Source organism: Nelumbo lutea, chromosome 8 (assembly GCF_056320005.1).
Source record: "Nelumbo lutea isolate HS-2025 chromosome 8, American lotus-T2T, whole genome shotgun sequence".
Classification (NCBI taxonomy): domain Eukaryota; kingdom Viridiplantae; phylum Streptophyta; class Magnoliopsida; order Proteales; family Nelumbonaceae; genus Nelumbo; species Nelumbo lutea.
Window position 1 is genome coordinate 18,886,606 of NC_142691.1, and position 23,347 is coordinate 18,909,952.

The 23,347-nt window shown below is 38.2% G+C and overlaps 1 protein-coding gene and 1 pseudogene across 2 annotated transcripts in view; one reads left to right on the plus strand and one right to left on the minus strand.

Moving 5' to 3' along the window:
- The window catches only part of LOC148843137 (neurochondrin family protein), a 45,411-nt gene that overhangs the window by 16,472 nt on the left and 5,592 nt on the right, over nucleotides 1-23,347 (minus strand). For both annotated transcript variants that reach the window (XM_088958211.1, XM_088958210.1), the window contains exons 4-9: nucleotides 12,671-12,807; nucleotides 11,854-11,957; nucleotides 11,593-11,688; nucleotides 10,219-10,312; nucleotides 5,812-5,932; nucleotides 5,533-5,732 (exon numbers count right to left, since the gene is read on the minus strand). In XM_088958211.1, the coding sequence (XP_088814337.1) occupies nucleotides 5,533-5,732; nucleotides 5,812-5,932; nucleotides 10,219-10,312; nucleotides 11,593-11,688; nucleotides 11,854-11,957; nucleotides 12,671-12,807 (752 nt within the window). The remainder of the gene's footprint in view (nucleotides 1-5,532; nucleotides 5,733-5,811; nucleotides 5,933-10,218; nucleotides 10,313-11,592; nucleotides 11,689-11,853; nucleotides 11,958-12,670; nucleotides 12,808-23,347) is intronic.
- Nucleotides 4,412-5,160, plus strand: LOC148843138 (uncharacterized; annotated as a pseudogene).

Here is a 23,347-nt window from a genome sequence, read left to right on the forward strand (position 1 = left end):
AACAGTATGGAACCCAAGATTAGTGTAAATTCCATGTTTCTTGACACTGCCAAAGATGTGTGGGACCATGCTAAGAAGTTGTATTCTGATCAAAACAATACAACCAGAGTATATCAGCTGTATCAAGAATACTTTAATCTGCAACAGGGCAATCAAAGTCTTGAGGAGTACTATGCTAGTATGAGAAGCATTCGTAATGAGTTGAATGTTTATCACCCCCTCACTTCTGATGTCAAAATTCAGCAACAACAGAGAGAACAGCTTGATGTGACTCGATTTTTGGTGGGGCTGAAATCTGAGTATGAACCAGTGCGGGCTCAGATACTAGGAGGGTCAGCTCTCCCTTCCTTAGAAGAGGTGTTTGTTTGCTCGACTTCGGAGGACTTCCATTGGATCTACTGAGAACTCTAATGTTTCTGATAGATCAGCCTTTGCAATGTTAAGGGGCCGTGGTGTTAGAGGTGGAGCTTGAGGAGCTCAGTCTGGCCGTGGTGGTAGTAGTGGTCGGGTATATGGCTGCAATGGTAGGGGTGGTGGACCTACATATAACTGTGGTGGTGGTCGTACTGGAGGTAGAGATTCAGGGGGAGCCCTTGGCAGAGGACGTTGCTCGGGTTCGAGGAGATATACTCATTGTGGAATGGATGGACATACCATTAATTATTACTATGACTTGCATGGTCCACCCTCAACTTGGGCCAATCATGCCCTGACTAGTGACACCAGTTTCAGACAGGAGAATCGTTCAGCTGATCAAATGCCCCCTACATCCACAGATGTTCCTGGAAAGGAGATGGTGAGTGTTCCCCGTGATGAGTATGAGAGGTTTGTCCAATCCACATCTCAGCAGAATACGGCTACTTTCGTACACTCAGGTATAGCTTGTTTGGCATTCACACCCAATCCCTGGATTATTGACTCTGGAGCCTCCAATCACATGATTGGAATTCCAGGTGAGTTTTCTTCCCTCTCTCATTGCTCAACATCACAATCTGTTACCCTTGCTAATGGTTCCACATCCTCGATTTGTGGTGTTGGCAATGTTAACTTGACCCCCTTATCTTTATCCTCAGTTTTGTATGTCCCTAAATTTCCGTTTAACCTTATGTCTATTAGTAAGTTAACCAAGTCACTCAATTGCTCTATTACTTTTTACCCTTCTATGTGTGTTTTTCAGGATCTCAAGACGAGGATGAAGATTGGTGGAGGGCATGAAGCTGGTGGATTGTATTATCTTGACAGTGGTGGAAGAACATCAACAGCTCTCCAGTCATCTCTCTCTCCTCTCCAGTGACACTGTCGATTTGGTCATCCTTCGCTGAAAGTTTTGAAATCTTTGGTTCCTTCGTTGAGTCAACTTTCTGTTTTAGATTGTGAGTCGTGTTAGCTGAGGAAACATCATCATGTTCCCTTTAGTCCTAGGGTTGATAACCGTGTGTCGAGTCCTTTTTCTTTGGTTTATTCAGATGTTTAGAGTCCTTATAAAGTGATGCCATACAATGGATATAGATATTTTGTCATTTTTGTTGATGATTTTTCAAGGATGACGTGGCTCTATTTAATGAAAGAAATGAGTGAATTGTTTACCATCTTCAAAAAATTTTATGCTGAGATTCGCAACCAATTTGGTGTTCATATTAAAATTTTTCGTTCTAATAATGACCGTGAATATTTATCTTCATCATTTCAAGAATACTTGTCATCTTTTGGAAACAGCTCGATCCCTCATGCATCACATGAATGTTCTCAAACCCTTTTGGAGTGATGCGATGCTTACTTCTTGCTTCTTGATTAATCGGATGCCCACGTCTATCCTTGATGGTCATTCCCCATTCACTACCTTGTTTCCCACCTTGTCTCCGTTTCCTCTTTCTCCTCGGGTTTTTGGGTGCGTCTACTTCGTCCATAATCTGGGCCCCGAGAAAGACAAGTTAGATGCACGATCCATTAAGTGCATCTTCCTTGGCTATTCCCGGACCCAGAAAGGGTATAAGTGTTATCATCCTAGTTCTCGACATTCCTTTGTGTGTGTTGATGTTACCTTCTTTGAGTCTACTCCGTTTTTCTTGGGGTCCGGTGATGCTTCTTCCTCCTCATCACCTCCTCCTCTTCCACTTCCAGTTGCCGATTTTGTTCCCCTTGTTCCAGCCATGACCAAGTCCTTGCCTCCAGGGCCACCAGCTATTGAACGACCACCTATCCATCAAGTGTACACACATCGCCCACATGTACTGGCTGCTACTCCTCCGGCTCCATCACCGTCGACAGATCCGGTAGTTGTCTCTGCACCATCCGCAAACCCAATATCTGATCTTGATCTTCACATTGCCTTGCGGAAAGGTAAACACACTTGTACCCTTCATCCTATTTCTAATTATGTTTCACTCACTCACCTTTCTGCTTCCCATCGCCAGTTTATCTCTTTGTTATCCTCAGTTGTTGTCCCTAAGGATGTCCAGGAAGCCCTTGCCTCTCCAGGGTGGTGTCGTGCAATGGAAGAACTCTCAGCTCTAATTCAAAATCATACTTGGGACCTCACCACTCTTCCTCCTAGAAAGTAGGTTGTCGGTTGTAAGTGGGTTTATACTGTTAAGTATTTACCTGATAATAGTGTTGAGCGCCTGAAAGCTCGATTGGTTGCAAAAGGGTACTCTCAAAGCTATGGTATTGATTACACAAAGACCTCCCCAGTTGGTAAGATAGGTTCGGTTCGTATTGTGATCTCTCTTGCTACTATGTATGATTGGCCCCTCTATCAGCTTGATATCAAGAATGCTTTTTTGCATTGTGATTTGCTCGATGAGATCTATATGGAGCAACCACCGGGGGGTTTGTTGCTCAAGGGGAGGATGGTAAGGTATGCAGATTAAAGAAGGATATATATGGGCTTAAACAGTCTCCTCGAGCATGGTTTGGTAGGTTCAATGAGGTGGTAAAGAAGTTTGGTATGAAATAGTGCCAAGTTGATCATTTCGTCTTCAGTCATGACTCTCAAGCAAGAAAAATCCTATTGGTGGTGTATGTAGATGATATTGTTATTACCGGGGATGATAAAATGGGCATTGACAGGTTGAAGACTTTTCTACAGGAACATTTTCAAACAAAGGACCTTGGTAAATTGAAATATTTCTTGGGGATAGAAGTAGCAAGATCTAAGCATGGTATTAATTTGTGTCAGAGGAAATATGTGATTGATTTGCTGGAGGAAACAAGTTTGCTAGGTGTTAAACCAACTGAAACACCTATGGAAACAAATACTAAGCTGAGCAGTGATATGGGTAAAGTGTTTGAAGACCCTAGCAATACAAGCTATTGCACTTTTCTTGGGGGTAATCTGGTGACATGGAAAAGTAAGAAGCAGACAGTCGTGGCGAGAAGCAATGCAGAAGCAGAATATAGAGCTATGGCGCATACTGCTTGTGAATTAGTGTGGCTAAGGAACCTTCTACAGGAGATAGGATAAAATATTAACACTCCAATGAAGCTCTATTGTGACAATCAGGTTGTATTTCATATTTCTTCTAATCCGGTGTTTCATGAAAAAACCAAGTTCGTGAGAGAAAAAGTACTGAATGGAGTGATAGACACTGCATATGTTAACATAGGGAACCAGTGGGCAGACTTATTTACAAAAGGGTTGAGTCGGGGAAGAGTGGACTACATATGTAACAAGCTGGGATTATATGATATATACTCACCAGCTTGAGAGGGAGTGTTAGTGTAGGGGTATTTCTGTCTTTATACTTATGTTGAGGTTGCTGATCTGTATTATTATATTAGAACTAGTGCCCCTCACTTAAGTAAGGGCACATGTGTCTTTTCCATTATGTTAGTAATATAGAACATGTCTAGCCGAATGGGAGAGGTGATTTTTTCCCTTATTCGAACCAGACTTTTCTTCTCTCCTTTTCTCCTCCTTTCTCTCTCTCTTTCCTTCTTCTTTCTTCTTCTCTCTTCTTGGCTGTTATTGGACTAATAGAACTCAAAGGCAGGCCGAATCATAATAAAAGTAGTGATGTAATGTATAAGACTGACATTTTAAACAGGAAGAAGTCATTTCTCTCAATAAATAACTGTATACAGGGTTACAGAGATCAGATTTTTCTCTTGTGAATCGTGGTTCAATCTTGTGAAATGCAATCCCAAAGTAATTTCAATCTGGCTTAGTTGAACTGTAGATCACACAACAAATCTGCCCTGCCTTCAAGGTTCTAGGAACTAAGCAATAGAGTATGCACAAATTTCACTGACGAGCTGTGTCTGAGATGCTATACCCTTGCCATAAGCTTTCACTTCATGGGAACGAAACAGATAACTATTGACATCAATGTCACAAATATATTAGAAGCTGCCAGCATCAACGATGATTCGATTTCAGAGGAAGAGCTTACAATTAGTTGTGTAGTAACTTTCCATTTTCCAATAAAAAGTTGTTATAAAGAGTTAGGGATTGGAAATGAATTGGCTACAGAAATAGGAGGTCTTTTGCAATCCAGACAATGGCGCAGGGAAAGAGAGTGATGGGGATCATGAAGTGGTTCAGTGGGCAGAAGGGTTTTGAATTCATTACTCCTGAAGAGGGAGAAGATCTCTTCGTTCACCAGTTGTCGAACAGATGTGATGGTTACCAGACCCTCTCCGAGAGTGAGCAGGTTGAGTTCATGATCAAGCAGGGTGAGGATGGATGGTCAAAAGCAGTTGACATGTCGGCACTGGGTGGAGGAAATGTCTTGGGAGGCGGTAGTAGAAGAGGGTTTTTTTTTTGGTGGAAGGGCACGGTGGTCATGGTAGCTTTGACGGTGGTGGGTATGAAAGAAGGGAAAGGAGTGGCATCAGAGGAGGTAGGAGTGGAGGGTTTGGAGGTGATGCTGGTGCTTTTTATAATTGTGGTCAACCTGGTCATCTTTCCAGGGATTGTAATCAGGGAAGCGGTGGTGGGGGCTATGGTAGGGGTGGTTCTGCTGTTAACTGTGGTCAAATTGGACATCTTGCCAGGGATTGTGATCAGGGAAATGGTGGTAGTGTCAGCAGTTGGAGGTCAGGCAAAGGCAGAGCCGCAGACGTTATCCAGGTGGTGGCAGGAGTTGGTTCAACTGTGGGGAGAAAGGGCATTTTGCAAGAGAGTGCCCCAACAATGATCAGAAAATGACCATCTGGTGATGGGCTTTGGGTTTGATAGTATTTTATAGTTTTACTTTGTTTTGCATTTTTTCTAAGCTTATGGGAACTGATGGATTTAGGGTAAATGCAAAGAGGAGGGATAATGTCATACCATGCAGTTCTGTCAAATTTTACTTCTTTTTGGATGACTATCTTTCCTGTTTTCTGGTAAAGTTTCAGAATTTGATATAGTGGGTAATTGTTTAAACGAAGATATATATATATATATATATGTATATATTCCTTCAAAAATAGCCACATATAGAACTTCAAATTAATTGGAACAAGGGCTTTTCAGAGAACTATAAAGAAGAGGCAGATCAAGTCACATGAGGATCAACAAACAAGCTCAAATAAAATAGAAAATTATACCTCCTTCTCCACAGCCATTAGAAATCACTTTAATTATTTTCTCTATTAAAGAAAATGCTATGGCCAGGTTCCGTTGCCTTAAGAGTATGGTTTCAGCAGTGGTTGATGAACTCTTAGAAGCTTCATATTTCAAGTAGGCAATGTCATTGAGAAGAACAGCAACTTCAACCCTTGAAGACTCCAAGACAAGCAATAGGCATCTACAAATGAATGAGTCAAAAATTTCAAGTTACTTAGTATGGCAAAAGAAAACAATTGCGAAAAACTCCCATCCCTCACCTGTCAACTGGAAGAGGATTTTGCACATCAGGTACATTCTTCTGATCAATCAGCCAACCTTCTCCCAGCAAAGACATCATAGATTCCGCCAAAATAAGAGCCTGAAGCTTGTCAGAAGGAGCTGCACATTAAATTACAGATTTCAATAATATACCACATGCAATGCATATACTCTCTTCTCCTTCAAAGAATCATATAAATAGGATTGGTATTGTATGAGACAAAAAAGCAAACGAGGCACATCACTTCAAAATTGTGATGTCAACTAATCAATAACTTTTTCAATGCATTCTAACATTAAAGTCAAATCATATATCAGCAGCTCCTCCATTACAATGGTTAATGGCCTTTTTTTATTTCCAATACATGTTAACAAGCAATTACTTTTTGGATCAGCAAAAGATTTGTTTTATTAAATTAGTTATATGTGAAAACAGAACAATTTGATGACAAGAATGTCGTCCCAAATATCATAAGCTAGATAACAAAGAAGCCCAATACAAATGCTGCCTTGCAGCCCCTTGTTTTTTTTTTTTTCCTTGTTTTTTTGATCAATAACAGAATTTCGTTTATTTAGAAGAAAATTACACAACAGAGTAGAGGTAACCTTCTTAACTCAACTCGCCCAATTATACAAATTACAATTGTGCCCAAAATGGTTGATTTCTTCCCATTCCTTGTTTTGCTAGGACATCAGCAAAAGCATTAGCAGTTCTTTAAACCCAACTGAACTTCACCTCCATATCTTGAACCAGACACTTGAATTTCTTCTTCTCATCACTGAAGATCCAGAAACCACTTCCCTCCTTTGCAGACAATCCACTACCAGCTTTGAATCACCTTCTAATAATCAGTTTTCTCACATTCATATCCTTTGCCTTTTGCACTCCTTCCATAACAGCCAGGATCTCAGATCTTAATGAGTCTCCCACACCAATGGACCTGAGAATAAACCAATAACTCTGCTTTCCTTATTCCTAAACATACCACCAGTACCAGAAGGACCTGGGTTACCTGAACTACTTCCATCAAAATTTAATTTGATATAATCATTAGCTAGTGGAGACCATAAAGGCCTCACATTGGCCTGATGGCAGTCTGAAGAAGCCACTTCCTTCCAGTTATTCATAATATCAACTGAAGAGAAGTCAGCAAATAGGCCCAAGTTTTCACCCAATAAACCACTCTAATCAGGATGGTCTCAATGGTTGCCTCTTTGCTTCTTTCCTTATCTGAAAAAATTCTGGAATTCCGTTCTTCCCAAATGGTCCAGCTCACCGAGGTCTTAAACATCTCAACAAGATTCTTCCTCTTTTCTTAGGCCACCTAAAGAAAGTATAGGTAAACATGGCTTTGCTAACGTGGCTCTAATTAAGGTGATTCTTCCTCCTAAAGAAATATAATTCCTTTTCCGGAGCACTAGTTTCTTTGCAAACCTTTCCACCACCAGTTTCCATAACCCATTAGACCTCGGGTCCCCCCCCAAGGTAAACCTAGGTAAGTGACAGACCATTTTTTTTTTTTATCAGTAAAGTGACAGACCAATTTCTTAACAAGAAAGTATTGCATAAAGACATTTGCATCTATTATCTAAGCCAAAACAAGAAAAGAACTCCGTTAGCATCCACTAGACTCCTCAAAAGTCAAAGATCATCCCCATTGATCCACATGGATCTCTAGTGCACAGCCACCCCAAACTTGCTTTATAGAGGAAACATGTCCCCATGAACCACATCATCTTCAACCTCCCCACAATCTAAGGATTGACTAGGATCCAAGGGAGCTAACCATCTCAAGTCTCCACACAAATATCGAGTGCAGCACCCTTCAATCACAACATTCTGTTGGAATGAGTCCCATTGTCTGGGACTTTGATCCAGTCATTCAAGAGATATACCTTTTCTTTGGTGGCTTCTGCAACTCCAGCCTAACCCCCACAGAGGTCCCTTATCATTCTAAAAATGTTAAGGACACTTAATCCACTTAGGAGAGTTCATGCATTACTGGGAAAGACAAAAATTACAGAATTTCCACTACCACATCATCATCATCATCTAAGCCTTGTCCTAACTATGTTAGGTCAGCTACACGAATCCAGTTTCGCCATTCTGTTCTGTTCAGTGCCATATCCATCGTCAAATTATGGGCACTTAAATCATTTCTTACTACTTCCACCGAAGTCTTTTTCAGACTGCCCCAGCTCTTCTAGCCCCTTCAAATTGCAACTATCATATGAAAACTAAATTCCTAAACCAAAATATCTGATCACTTGGCTTCTGCATTAAGAAGGCCTTCATGAAGTTGAAGGGGAACATACTCGGTGGGATTAGAAATAATAAATTCCATATGTATGGCCCCTTCGTACCAAACCCTGAATGAATGTTTCAAGGATATTAATTTCATATGTATGGCCCCTTCATGCCACAATATCATTCATCCATAAGCTCAAGGATATTAATTTCAATAAAGTACCAGCATAAGGTGTTCTCACCCTACAGGTATAAGACCAGCTAGAGGTACTGTCCTCTTTTTTTTTTTTTTTTTTTTTGAGAGAAAGTATAATTTCATTGAAAAACCAAAACAAGTATAACAAGCTGCTATACAAAAACGGGGGATACACAACCAACATCCAAACATTCCTAAATCCCCACCCCCTTCTTTACAAAAAGATTGTCATATACAAAATAGGAATTTAAATTTCTTTCCCTACAAAGCTTGTTCATAGCCAGCCAGAAAAACAATTTCCCCAAGATTTTCTGAAATACTGAATCTACCGAGCTGCTTTTGTTTTTAAACATCCTTGCATTTCTATCCTGCCATATGCACCAAAAGACTACTGCAGGAGTAATATTCCATGCTGCCTTCCCCCTCTTGGTTAGACCAACAACTCTCCAACTTAGCAAGAAGTCTGCCACTGATTCTGGGCAGCAGGTTTGTACCTCAAACAAATCCCAGATCTTTGACCAATCTCATGGGCAAAAACACAGTCACATCAGATGGTTAACTAATTCGACATGCCCATCGCAAGACTCCAGCGGCATACCCCCCTGGTCAAGTTATCCCTGGTTAGGATTCTGTTAAGGTAGGGGATCCACACAAGAAAGCTACCTTTGAAGGCACATTTTTACACCATACGATGCTTGTTGGAATGTCCTGCTCCTCTGAACTGGAAATGTGATTATAAAAAGATTTGACTGTAAAAGTTCCAGATTTATCCCACTTCCACATCCTTCTATCAGTGCTTCCTATCTCCATTTGAGTGGTACATAATTTGTGAAGCATTTCCACCTCCCAGTCATTTAGACTTCTTCTGAATTGTGGAATCCATACTACATTTCCATTCTGCACCTGTAGATGGTCTGTCACCCAAGCTTATTTGTATATTGCCAACTCAAACAGGGAAGGGAAAGACTCTTTCAGAGGAAGGAATAACAGAATATTTTTAGAAAAGACTAGAACCACGGAGGAGGTGATTGACACAATCAAAGTTAAAGTAGCTCATTGCGTAAGTTCTTTGCATATATTCCAAGAGTTCTCAGTCACAGATATTATAAGATCCTGGACAGAAGTAGCACAATCTTCAAGAGTGAGAGAAAGGATGGAATGGAAACCGCCAGATGGTAACAGAATTAAACTTAATGGAAGTTCATTTGGGAATCCGGGATTGTCAGGTATCAGGCGAGTAATCAGAAATTCTGAAGGGAGGATATTAGCATTATTCTCTGGGCCTATTGGCATGGGCAACTCTCTAAAAGCTGAGGTAATGGCATTGCTACAAGGATTGAAGATGGCAAGCAACTAGGAATGAGGCAATTTGAGGTTGAAGGGGATTCCGAGGTGATCATCTCTTGGGCTAAAATAGAACTACTCCGTGGACCTTCAAACAAGTGATAAGGGAAGTGGAAAAGGTTGCAAGGGAGATAGAAGCAGAATTCAAATGAGTTAGAAGGAGTGCAAATGGGCTAGCTGATTATCTTGCTAAACAAGGGGCTTTGAGGCAACAACTGTTTTGGGCTGCATTGTAAAAGGGACAGAAATATGTATTTGTGTGGGACTTCTTGTTCCATACACATCATTGTAAAACTTCTTAAATCTGATTTCAAATAAAAGGTTTGATGATCAATATATATATATATATATATATATATATATAATATTCCGATAATTTGTTAACTTTATCTGTTAAAGGTTTGCAAAATCTAAATCCAACTTGAATCTATTAGCAATCATAGCCCCTAGCAGAACCAGAGAGTAAAATGTCAATATATCCAGATATTCTTACACTTCAATCACCAAGCATTTACAAGTGAAAAACTCCAAAGTGTCAACACCTAAATGGAGGACAGTAAATGGCTTCTTGGAGAAACTGTTGTTCATAATGATATAAGAGAAAATACCACAACATACCAACACGATCCTGTAAAACTGCCACAATACCAATGCGCATGTAGGTTGCCCATGAATCATTTGACACTGACCGAAGAGCATCATGCAATGGTGCCTAGAAAACATCAAGAACACAATCAAAATAATTGACCAAATTATCACAAGCTTTTTAACTATGCTACTGGCCCAGGCACAGAGATTTACACAGCATTTGAGATTTTCAAAAAACACAAATCCAAGGAAAAACAAAAAAAGAAATCCTTGAAACAACATTCTCATTTGTTCCAAAATCTAAAATTTTTTTTTTCACTAAGAAATTATTACAAATTATTTGTTGCTGATCAAAAAAATAATCGATTATAAATTATTTACCAAAGAGAGAAGTACAGCAGATTTATTCCAAATACAATATATCTAGATGAATGGTAGTTGATACATTAAACTTATCAGAAAAAAAAAGGTAGTTGATACATTAACCAAAACTCCTTTTCATTCTAAAAAACAGCTTCATACCCCCTTTGTTTCCCCAGGAAATGTATGCATGGTTGGTTTCAGATTTAAACCTATCCTTGCTGCTCAGAAATACTGATTCCATTTCACGTAATCTTTTTAGTTTCCTGGAATTAGTGAAAATCTCCAAAAGTTTAAGCATGTTTCATTACCATCATGCCATCATTACAACATTTGTTCTTTTTTCTGAAATCTCAAGGTGGAGCTAAGATGTAAAATTATCTGACCTTAGTTGTTTCCCTTTTTTATAATTTTAGACCAGAACCTTTTGTTTTCCTGTTTGGATTAACATTGATATTACCAAAAATGAAACCTCAGGTTGTTTCTAATATTCTATTAAAAGTAAACGCTTGTCTGTCATCACCATCACCATCACTACTTACATCTCTGAAACTGTTAATATCATGGTAATAGTATGATGAAAACAAGAAGGAAATAAATAAATAAATAAAGCCCAGTTACAAAAGAATGGTTAATCGTGCTAAATTCATAATAGAAACTGAAAGCATGGACTAGAACCCATCTTAAACCAAATAATCTATTAAATCTCTATGTTCTTCACATAATTACCCCTACCCTCACTTTAGCATCACCAGCGAGTTCAAGATTATGAAAGGAGGAAATGTTTACATGATATCAAGCCATCAAACTCCTTATGTAGTTTATGTCAGAACAAAAAAATGGAAAAGAAAACAAAAAATAAAAAAGAACCTAGCTTGAATCAATTGCTACTGAATTTTATATGGTTTTTATATAACAGATTTTATTCAAACAAATTAACTAAAGATCTGATAGGTAACTCCAAGAAATATGACAACATGAAAGCTGAATGTACTTGTTAAATATTTTTTCCTGGGGAACAAGGTTATAAAAAAACTCCCATACCGCATATTTTGAGGACAGAATGGCAGATAGTAAGCGCAGGGCTTCAAATTTAAGGGCAGTGTGCAACACAGCAAACTGCCTAGCCATTGCAGCCACCTGAAATAGCATTAACATGTTTTATACTTTTTCAAAGTAGTGCCAAAATACAAAAAGGTGTAGAAGTTGCTAATGGTTTAATACATATAGAACCAACAAATAAAACAGTTAACCCAAAAATGAACAAAGGCAAGTGATATGGTAAAAATAACAAGTAGGGCCCACCATTTTTGACAACTCCAATGGATATTCTGTATTTATGATGTCCAGAGGTAGTTTGCTCAATATTAACTGCATAAGTCTCATGGAATGCTCCAAGGAGTGAGAACCTTCAAAGCAATTACATGTTGTAAGTTCTAAGAATAAAATAAATAAAAATAAAAATCCTAATGGTCTTATATATAGCTAACTAATAATAAAAAAGAAAAGTCGTTTGTATGGCTAACAAAGGAAATGCAAATAGAATGATGAAAATCAAATAAGCACCTGAAGACCTGAATTGCTACTAGACAGTCAAAATTAAAGCCCAGAGGTCCATTTTCCACGTGACCCTAACTTTCAATAAACAAACTGGCAAAAATGCTACGAAGACACCATTGTTTCAGAAACAAAACAATAATAGATGATGGACCCAATTCAACAACTTGATCTTTAGCGGTTAGTTTGGATATTGAACCAATTTCTGTAAAGAACATAATTGCTGAACTGGATGGTCCAGCTGAAATGGGGGAAAAAGCATAAACTGCCATATTAATGACAGTCCCAATTCTAAATAATTTTCTCTCCTTTTCTTGTACTTGGCTATTTTTCTTAGGCCAGATCAACAGCTTGGGCACAATCATGGTTCAAAGTATCAATACACCCAACATGCATGAACATGCATATTGGTTGTTTCAGGTGAGTCATAAACTAATATTTTTTTAGTTTCATTTAAGCAGCTTTATAATACCATTTTTTAACATTTGATGAATGACAACAGCTAAAAGAAATGCTAAAACAGATTATTAATGTGAGTTACTCTTTTATAAAGTTAAGAAATTACCATCAGGCAAATTAGAAACATGAGAAGTAAGCACATTCATGACCCCAGAGTCATATAATGTTGTAAGTCCATCTTCAGAAGCCACAGACACCAGAAATAAAAATTCATAGCATTCTTCATAAACAGACGAATCCACTCTGTATGCACAACATATATAATTAGGATAACCTTAAAGCTTTAAGTTGAAAAAGTTTTTTCCAAGTAATCCAAAAGTCTATCGTGCAAAAGAAAATTCACTAAACAGCAGTATAAAACAGGATTGCATTTCCAATCAAATAAACTCTAAGGGAAATCATCGCTACAATATACCTATAAAAAATCATGATTACAAGTAATAGTAATACCGATAACAAGCTATTTTGGTTCATTCTCACATATGAGTTAGAATGAGCAAACTTACAAGTGAAAAAGAAAAAAAAAAAAGCATAGCTAATTATTTGAACTAGAAAATGATGATAACATGTAGAAATTAGGGGAAAAAACAAGAAAAGCCAAGGTTCCTATTGGAATGTTTTTCTTTATATTTATGATTGTATTCTGCTTAGTTAGGGCCCTTTTGGTGTGGTTAAAATAGCCTTTTTTTCCTTGGTTTATGTACTTTGACTACAGCAGGGGCATAAGGGTCTTTTCCCTTTTATTTATGGTCGCCCTATATATAATAACATAAGCTGGCACCGCCAGACCGATTAGAACTCTCCAAACCTTTCTCTTCTCTTATCCTTACTCTCTTCTCTCTCTCTCTCTCTCTTCTCTTCTTCTTCCTTATTTTCTTCTCTTTTCTTCTGCTAATATGGTATCAGAGTGGTTCTACTGGATCTGAGAACAGATCAAACTAGTTCTTTCTTCTTTACCTTGCTGTCTTCTTCAACTGAGATCAGAGAAGTTGACCTATGACTGGTACAAGTTTGCTTTACCTTTTTTCCCTTTTTTCTTGGTTGTGTACCAAGAAAAACCCTATGAAACAAGACTGCTGAATACAGTCAGAGGAATTGTGAGGCTCAGACCTCTTTTCTGTGGATCGTGTGATCCTGTACCTGAGAATGGGTTATTTGTAGGTCATAAATGACCTGTTTTTACCAAGTTTTGGTGTGACTTCACTGCTTTGAGATCTCTCCTAGTAGTTGGGTGTGTTTAGGTGATTTGGAAAATTGGTGGATTGGGACTGTTAAACGTGTGCAGTGCTGAAACCAACCTGAAATTTTTTTAAGAGAATTGGAGCTTGTCTGTGTTCAGATTGTATCCAGACCAGAGTGTGTGCATGTGGACTGCATCTCTAGTGTGTTTTTTGGACCTTTTTTGGTATTAGGAGAGATCTTAATGTGTGTGTTGAAACTGAAAAGTGTTCTTGAATCATGTCCTATGAGAATTCTGCAACTTCTAGGATTTCAGGAGGTCAAAACAGAATGAGTGGGGGGGATGGATATGAGTTTCCCCATGGCTGTAATTCCCTTTGATGGACTAAACTACCTTGAATGGTCTAGGGGAATTAAATTTTACATTACTGCTAGGGGGAAAATAGGGTATATCAATGGTAAAGTGAAGGAACCAAAGTCTGGAAGTGCTGAACATGACAGGAGGGACCAAGAAAATAGTATGGTGATGTCATGGTTCTTAATTCCCATGCTGCCATAAGTAAGGAAGACATTTATGTGGGTTGAAACAGTTTGTGAAATATGGGAACAAGTGAAATCTGCCTATTTAGAGCAGAGGCACTATGCAAAGATATACCAATTACAAGCTAAATCCTCCACCTGCAAGCAAGAGGAAAGGAGTCTCTCGGTGTACTACTCAAATCTGACATCAATCTAGAAGGAACTGGATTATTAACAAAATGTGAATTGGAAGTGTAATGTAGATGCAAAGGCCTACAAGTCACTTGTCTCCCAACAACGAGTATTTGCTTTTCTCTTGGGGTTGAATCCCATATATGAGTCCATGAGGGTACAAATCTTAGGAAGTAAGAACTTACCTTCAATTCAGGAAGTTTATGCCTTCGTTCAGTCTGAAGAGAGTAGAAGAAGTGTGATGAATTGTACAGATGGGGAGTCAATTCCACTAGCAATCCGAGGAGATACAAATTCAAGTGTCAAAGGCCTTTTTAAGAAATCCTACATATGAGTCCATGAGGGTACAAATCTTAGGAAGTAAGAACTTACCTTCAGTTCAGGAAGTTTATGCCTTCATTCAGTCTGAAGAGAGTAGAAGAAGTGTGATGAATTGTAAAGAGGGGGAGCCAGTTGCACTAGCAATCCGAGGAGATACAAATTCAAATGTCAATGGCCCTTTTAAGAATGGTGATTCATAGAAGAGAATGGACAACAAAGACAAAGCTTTGGTGCACCCACTGTCAGAAGTCCAGGCACACTAGAGACACATGTTGGGAACTCCATGGCAAGCCTAAATGGGCTTAGGAATTGAATAAGAAATCAGCATCTAATCAGAGTAAGAAGCCAACCTAGCAAACTCAGAAAAAATATAACTCAGCAAATGTGGCATCTCAAGAGACTAGTCCCATGGTACCCCAGGAGCGACACTTGATTCTGACCCCAAGGAAGAAATTACCAACTCCTTTCATGACCACTTAGAATTATATGGTAGGGCGCTTCTCCAAATGGATTCTTGCCCTACTCCTACCTCCTACCTCCTTTGCATCTAAATTAAGTAACATTGCCACTGTTTTCCATGTGTCATCTTAGACATATGATTCCCCTTGGATAATCGACTCTGGAGCCTCAAATCACATGACTAGTAAGTCAACTTTATTTCAGGCATATAACCTCCTCTCTAGGAGAGATAAGGTGAGACTAGCTGATGGATCATTCTCCACCATAGCCGGTCAAGGAACCATCTCCCTTCCTTTCGGTCTTACCCTCTCTAATGTGTTGTATGTTCCTAAATTACCTTTCAATTTACTTTCCATTAGCAGTTTTACTCACTCCTTTAATTGTTCGGCGACCTTTCCTTCTTCTTGTGTGTTTCAGGATTTGGCCTCAGGGGAGACGATTGGTAGAGGAAGCATGACGGATGGTCTCTACGTTTTGGAAAATAAAATTGGTATTGTGGCTACAGAGTCCTTAAGTTCACCTAGTGAGAATAATGCCTAATTATAGCATAGTTGTCTTGGTCATCTTTCGTTTGAGTCTTTAAAACTTATGTAAGTCTTTGTCAGTTAGTGAAATAGTGAGTTACAATGTCAAACATATCAATTGAGCAAACATTGTAAAATTCGTTTCCTTTAAGAAATAAAACATCCAAATTTCCATTTTGTATTGTTTATTCTGATGTTTGGGGGCCCTGTTACTCTACCTTCTGAGACTGGATATAAGTATTTCATTACTTTGATTGATGACTACTCTAGATATACATGGGTTATCCTATGCGATCTAGAGATGAAGTGCCAAAGATTGTGAAAGATTTTCAAAGCATGATTTTTACTCAATTCCAAACTGAGATTCACATTTTCTAGTCAGACAACAAGGAGTACTTCCATAGTGATCTCACAGAGTTTTTTACTTCGTGTGGATCTCTTAATCGAAGCTCTTATGCTAGGACACCCCAGCAAAACGGTGTCACTGAAAGGAAAAATAATCATCTTCTCGAAATAGCATTCCTTGTGTTTTTCTTGGTTATCCTTTATCTCAAAAGGGTTACGGTTGCTATGACCATGCCTCACACAAGTACTATGTCTCCATGGATGTATCTTTCTTTGAGAGTCAACATTTTTTCTCAGTTTCTCCTTAGGAGAGAATAGGGTTGAGGAGGAGAAACACACCTAGACTCAGACTCAATTACCTCCTCTTCCCAATCCTCCTCCATTTCGTGTCTTCCCTTGCCGCCATAAGAGCCAGCAGAGTTCAAGAGCCATGGAACTTGAAACTGTGCAACCAACAACATCAGACTCTCCAGAGGCAGATCCTCCTCATTAGCCAGGTACACTTGTTCCCATTGATATGCTTGAACCTCTTGATATTGATTCCCCTATTATTAATGATCTTGATGTTTCTATTACTAAGAGAAAGGGTGACAGATCTTGTACTACTAATCATCCTATCTCTCACTTTATGTCCTATGACCATATTTCACCTTCATATCGTGTGGTCCTTTCCTCCAATGGCAGTGTTTATGTTCCTAAGAATGTGGCAAAAGCTTTATCCAAATCTAAATGGACAGATGCAATGAAGGAAGAAATTAATGCTCACACAAAAATAGCTCCTAGGAGTTGGTAGATCTTCCTGAAGGAAATGAACTAGTGGGATGCAAGTGGGTGTTCACAGTGAAGCATAGGGCTTATGGTACAGTAGAAAGGTACAAAGCCAGATTGGTGGTCAAAGGGTTTACATAAGTATATGGAGTAGACTATGCAACGACCTTTACTCCAGTGGCCAAGATGAATTCTATCAAAATTCCCCTTTCACTGGCAACCAATCTTGACTAATAACTTCACCTGTTGGATATTAAAAATGCATTCTTGAATGGTGACCCAACCTCCAGGTTTTTGTGCCAAAGGTAGTGAGTAGAAGGTGTGCGGGTTAAAAAGATCATTATATGGGTTGAAACAATCAACTTGGGCCTGGTTTAGTAAGTTTCACTTAGTTGTGACCAGATAGGGTTCAAACAATGCCAACAGATCATACTCTATTTGTGAAGAAAGGTGACGGGAAAATTACAGCTTTAATTGTGCATATTGATGACATAGTGGTTACAAGAGACTAGAAGATTGAAATACAGAAGCTGAAGAAATTCTTAACCATTCAATTAGAGGTGAAAGATCTAGGCCCTTTATGTTATTTCCTTAGGATTGAAGTCGCCAACTCTCAAAAGGGCATCTTTATTTCCCAAAGGAAATATGGACTAGATCTATTAGAGGATGCAAACAAGTTGGGGGTGAAGCCAATTGATTCACCCATTAAGCCTAACCATCAGCTGAGAGACAGTCAAGGGGAATTTTTGAAAGATGTGAAGAAGTTCCAGATACTTATAGGGAGACTCTTATACTTGTCTATGACCAGGCCTGATATGGCCTATGCAGTGGGTGTCATTAATCAGTTCATGCATAATCCTAGGATATCTCACTTTGAAACTGTAGAAAGGATCCTTAGATACCTCAAGAAGTTCCTAGGAGTGTGTTTGCAATTCTAAAAACATGAGCATTTGAAGGTTAAATTGTATACAGATGTGGATTGGCAGGGGTATACAATTGATCAATTCAATTCTGTTCAGTTCAAACTGAGAACCTAACCATCTATTCGGTTTTATCATTTTCTCTAACCGAACCGAACCGAATTATATTTTCAAATAGAACTAAACCAACCCTAATCGAATTCGGTTTAGTTTGGTTCAGTTTTCAATTCAGTCGGACCCTGGTCCTGGTTCCACATAAATGACAAGCATTTAACAAGTGTTATTAATGAAAACTTAAAATGGCCCCAAAACCCAATAGTTTTAATTAATTAACTATTAACTATTATTAATTAAAAGTTAAAATGACCTCAAAGCCCAATGGTTTTCATTAATTAGCTATTATTAATTAAAAGCTAAAATAGGCCCAAAGCCCTATGCCAATGGGGAATTGGTGAATTGGCCATTTTCAAAAATAATTAATGAACAATTAATGACTAATAAACAATTATTAATGAGTCTAGGTTTTAATTAACTATTATTAATTATTCATTGGGAAATATAATAATTAATTAGCATAAAGTATTAAATAAAACATAATTTTTTAATATACTTAACTAAATAACAGCATTAATTCGATTTACAATTTGGTTCGGTTGAAAATTTCAATCAAACCGAACCGAAAACCAAAAACCGATTTTTAAAAAATTAAAAACCGAACTGAAGCGAATTACTTATTCGATTCGGTTTTCAATTTATCAACCGAATTTGAACACCCCTACTGATTGGGCAAGAGCAACCGATGACAGAAAGTCTACCAGTGGGTATTGTACCTTTATGGGAGGAAACTTAGTCACCTGGAGAAGTAAGAAGCAAAGTGTGGTGAGTAGGTCCAATGTTGAAGTGGAATACAGAGCTATGTCTCATGGAGTTACTGAAATCATGTGGATAAAAAACTTGTTAGGTGAATTGAGTTTTGCAATTAGCAAACATATGTCACTCTATTGTGGCAACAAAGCTGCTATCAACATTGCTACTAACCAATTCCTCCATGATAGAACAAAACATATTGAAGTGGACAGGCATCTTATTAGAGAAAAAGTTGTGAGTGGAAAAGAGTGCCCTCCATATGTCAGTTCAAAAGAACAACTTGCAGACATCTTCACCAAGGGCCTTCATCATGTGCGGCATAGTAATTTGTGTGACAAGTTGGGCATGATTGACATCTATGTCCCAACTTGAGGGGAAGTGTTGGAATGTTTTTGTTTATATTCATGATTGTATTCTAATTAGTTAGGGCCTGTTTGGTCTATTTAAAATAGCCTTTTTTTCCTTTGTTTATCTACTTTGACTACAACAGGGGCATCAGGGTCTTTTCCCTTTTATTTATGGTCGCCCTATATATAATAACATAAGCTGGTGCCACCAGACTGATTAGAACTCTCCAAACCTTTCTCTTCTCTTCTCCTTTCTCTCTTCTCTTTCTCTTCTTTTCTTCTTCCTTATTTCTTCTCTTTTCTTCTGCTAATAGTTCCTACACACAAAATCCCTAAACCATGTAAAAGGGAGATACTCATACCATGGCATAGGAAACACTCTCCTTCTTTTCCACTTAAGTTACAAGGAAATAAACCAGGCATCCCAAATTCCCAATAAACAGCAGATGTGATAATGTTTTCTTGGAAAACCTCTTCAAAACTTTCCACAACAAGATCCCTTATAGAGTTAAAGGTGCCTGAGGCTCATGGTTGTGTGGCAGACAAGTATCCAAGATGCTACTCCATAAGACAACTCTAAAGGTGATTAGGGCTCAAGCCCAAGAAAGAATCCCAGCATATTCAAGATCAGAAAATAATAATAATAAACAAAGAGTTCATCCCAACCAAATGGTCTCATCTGTTTATGGTGATCGGTGCACAAAGATTTTATACACAAGCTGTATGCTCTTCTTTCTTCTACAGAAGTAGTAAAATTGTTTTTTCTACTGCTACTGTTGGAGTGATTCTAACAATTGAAGGTGCTGACTGCTTCACACTTTGGTGCTGATGCCAAAGCCTTACTGGTGATGCTTCCAGTAAGAACTATCCTCTCCTTTCTATTAACCCTAATTCTCATTTCTCACTCATATGCCTTCTTTCTTTGTTACTGCTTGCATCTATGATTATTAAAACACATTTTCCATATCTACTGCTTTCTATAGTAATAAAAACTTTTTCAGTAACAAATAAAAAAGAAAATTCATTAATTGATAAAAAAAGTACATCCAGAGAGTGACAAGAAATCACCAATGAACGAAACACAAGATTAAACAGTGGATCAAAGACAAAAATATAACAGATCAGCCCAATAACTCCAACTCTAATAATGACCAAAATCCCTTCCCAAACGATTCCTTTGACACCCTCAAATTCAGGGAAGATTAAGATCCACTCCAAGTTCTTTTCCAAATGGTTGAAATAATTTGATCCATGTGTTTTGAATGGCCTTCAAAGATTCTTCTGCTTCTCTCCTTCCAGATTTCCCAACAAATAGCAAAAGGAACAGCTCTATCCAATTTTTTACTTTTTTTTTCTCTTTCAAAATAGGTAGCAGGCAAAGTTTTCTTTTGGAGATTTAGCTCCCAAACATCAAGATTAAAAAGGCTGACAAAGTATCCCGAAATGTACTTTGAAAAACAGCATTCAAAACATAAATGCATCGCATTCTCCTCTTCATCCAAGCATAAGTAGCATCTTCCCCCCAACTGAATTCCTCTGTTTTTTATGTGATTTTGGGTAAGAATACTATCAAATGCAGCTAGCTACACAAAAGCCTCCGCCCTAGGGGAAATGGGATTCCCCAAACCCCTTTCACATCCAACTTCTCCACCTAATTCTTTGTCAAGACTCTACAAAAAGACTTCATTGAAAATACACCATTCCTACTTTCTTTCCACCATCTCACATCATTTCTCCCTACTTGCAATCCCACTGGCTGTAGTTTTGCTAATAGCCCCACACACTCCTCAACCTCCCAATCAAGTAACGACCTTCTAACTTTTGGGCACCAGACCACTTTTCCTTGGTTAAACTCATAATAATCAACAATAGATGTATTTTTCCTGCTCAATCTATAAAGGCAAAACCTGCCAATGCCCAACCAATCATCTTCCAAAAACTTAATGTCACCCAAAGCATGGTTTGACAGGTTTGGGGGAACACTGCTTTGCTTTCGATACCATAAACTCTTTGTGAAGAGGAGAGGATCACTTGTGTCAGTGGTGATTGTTTATGTTGACAATATTGTAGTTACAAGAAATGATATGGGTGAGATTGATGCCCTAAAGAAATCGTTACAACAAGAATTTTACACCAAGGATCTTTTGAATTTTATATCAAGGATCTGAGTGAGTTAAAGTATTTTCTAGGTATTGAGATTACAAGAACCAAACATGGGATTTTCACCTCTCAAGGGAAGTATGTTTTGGATTTGTTACAAGAGATTGGAGAAGCTTGGAGTCAAACCAATTGATACTTCTATTGGCCAAAACCACATGATTATGGTGAGATGTTGGGAGGTATCAAATGTTCGTAGGTTGTCTGCTATATTTGTATAAGACCCTTCCACATATCTCTTATACTGTCAATGTTTTTTTTATCAGCTCTTATACTGTCAATGTTGTAAGTCAGTACATGCATGCTCCTCAAACTCAACATTTGACAACCATTGGTAGGATTCTTGCATACCTAAAAAAGCATCTTGATAGAGGAATATTGTTTGTTGATCATCGGCAATTGAAATTAGAAGCCTATATAGATGCAGATTGGGTAGGCTAGTTGGATGATAGGAAGTCTATATTAGGGGTTTGCACTTTTTTAGGGGGCAACATGGTCTCATGGAAGAGCAAAAAATAGTCAGTTATGGCTAGATCAAGTGCACAAGTAGGATACAAGGCTATGGCTCACGGTGTCTCAAAAATTCTTTGGATCAAGTCCTTGTTGGGTGAACTTGGAATTGTTGTTGATGAACCTATGATGTTGTATTGTGACAATCAAGCCGCAATCAATATTGCTCATAATCCAGTTCAGCATAATAGGACGAAGCATATTGAGGTTGAAAGGCACTTCATATGAGAGAGGGTAGCATCAAGGGAAATTCGTCTATCATATGTTTCTTCTTATTCACATTCAGTTGATGTCTTTACCAAGGGAATCATAATGGACAAGCTTGAACGTGACCTACGCAAGTTGGGAAGGTGTGACATTTACTCCCAACTTGAGGGGGAGTGTTGAGAATTTACCATTATTTGTTTATATTATTTAGTTAACATTTTTGGACCTAAGGCCCACTAGTTTACTTTTTATGTTGTTGTTTTAAGTTGTTGACAATAGCCGCCCTATTAAGGGCATATTGGATATTGTATATCTTTTTTAGCTTCTCTTCTCATTCCCTCATCTTTCTCGTCTTTTCTCACAGTCCCCTTTCTTCTTTCTATTCTTTCTTTGTTGTTTTTTTTTTTTATTTTGCTGTTTTCTACATGATCAAATACATGACCGAAAACTAAGAAAGACAACAACTTGTAAGTTGCAAACAAGGTGAAATAACAAACATATATGGAGAAAAAAACAAAATTCAATACAAAGTACTCCCTTACTTTCAATAATATCTAAAATTCATATAGTTGTATGTTTGTTGGGAATATAATAATCGACCTTTATATCCTAGTCCTAGAGATGCATAAGAGTATGGACCACCAAATCAGGTTATCTATCAGACACTTAAAGTTGAATTTCTTTTTTTTTTTTTTTGATAAATACACTTAAAGTTGAATTTAGATCCTAACAATTCAGTTAGGTATTCCATTAATGAAACATTCATTGAGTGATAACAGCTAATAAGCACCAAGATATTTGTAATTGTTATAATTCAGGTCTGCCTTAGAGTTCGGCCTGACTAAGTTCAGTTTTGTAGAAGAAGAAAAAGTGATAAAGAGAGAGAGAGAGAGAGAGAGAAAGAGAGAAGAGAGAATTCTGGTTCGAACTGAAGGAGTCAACTTGACTTCTCCCAGTCGGCCAGTAAGTATTTATATTATTATTAAAACATAACCGAAAAGACATATGTGCCCTTACTTAAGTTAAGAGCACAAGTTTCAACACAACATTACAGATCAGCAACATCAATCAAGGTATAAAGACAGAAATACCCCTACGCTAACACTCCCCCTCAAGCTGGTGAGTATATATCATATACTCCCAGCTTGTTACATATGTAGTCTACTCTTCCCCGACTCAAGCCTTTTGTAAATAAGTCAGCCCACTGATTTCCTGTATTAACGTGTAGTGTCTAGCTCTCCATTCAGCACCTTCTCCCTCACAAAGTGACTGTCAACCTCAATGTGCTTGGTTCTTTCATGAAACACTAGATTAGAGGAGATATGAACTGCAGCCTGATTATCACAATAGACCTTCATTGGAGTGTCAATGTTGTACCCTACTTCCTGTAGAAGGTTCCTTAGCCACATTAATTCACAAGCGGTACGCGCCATAACCCTATATTCTGCTTCTACACTGCTTCTTGCCA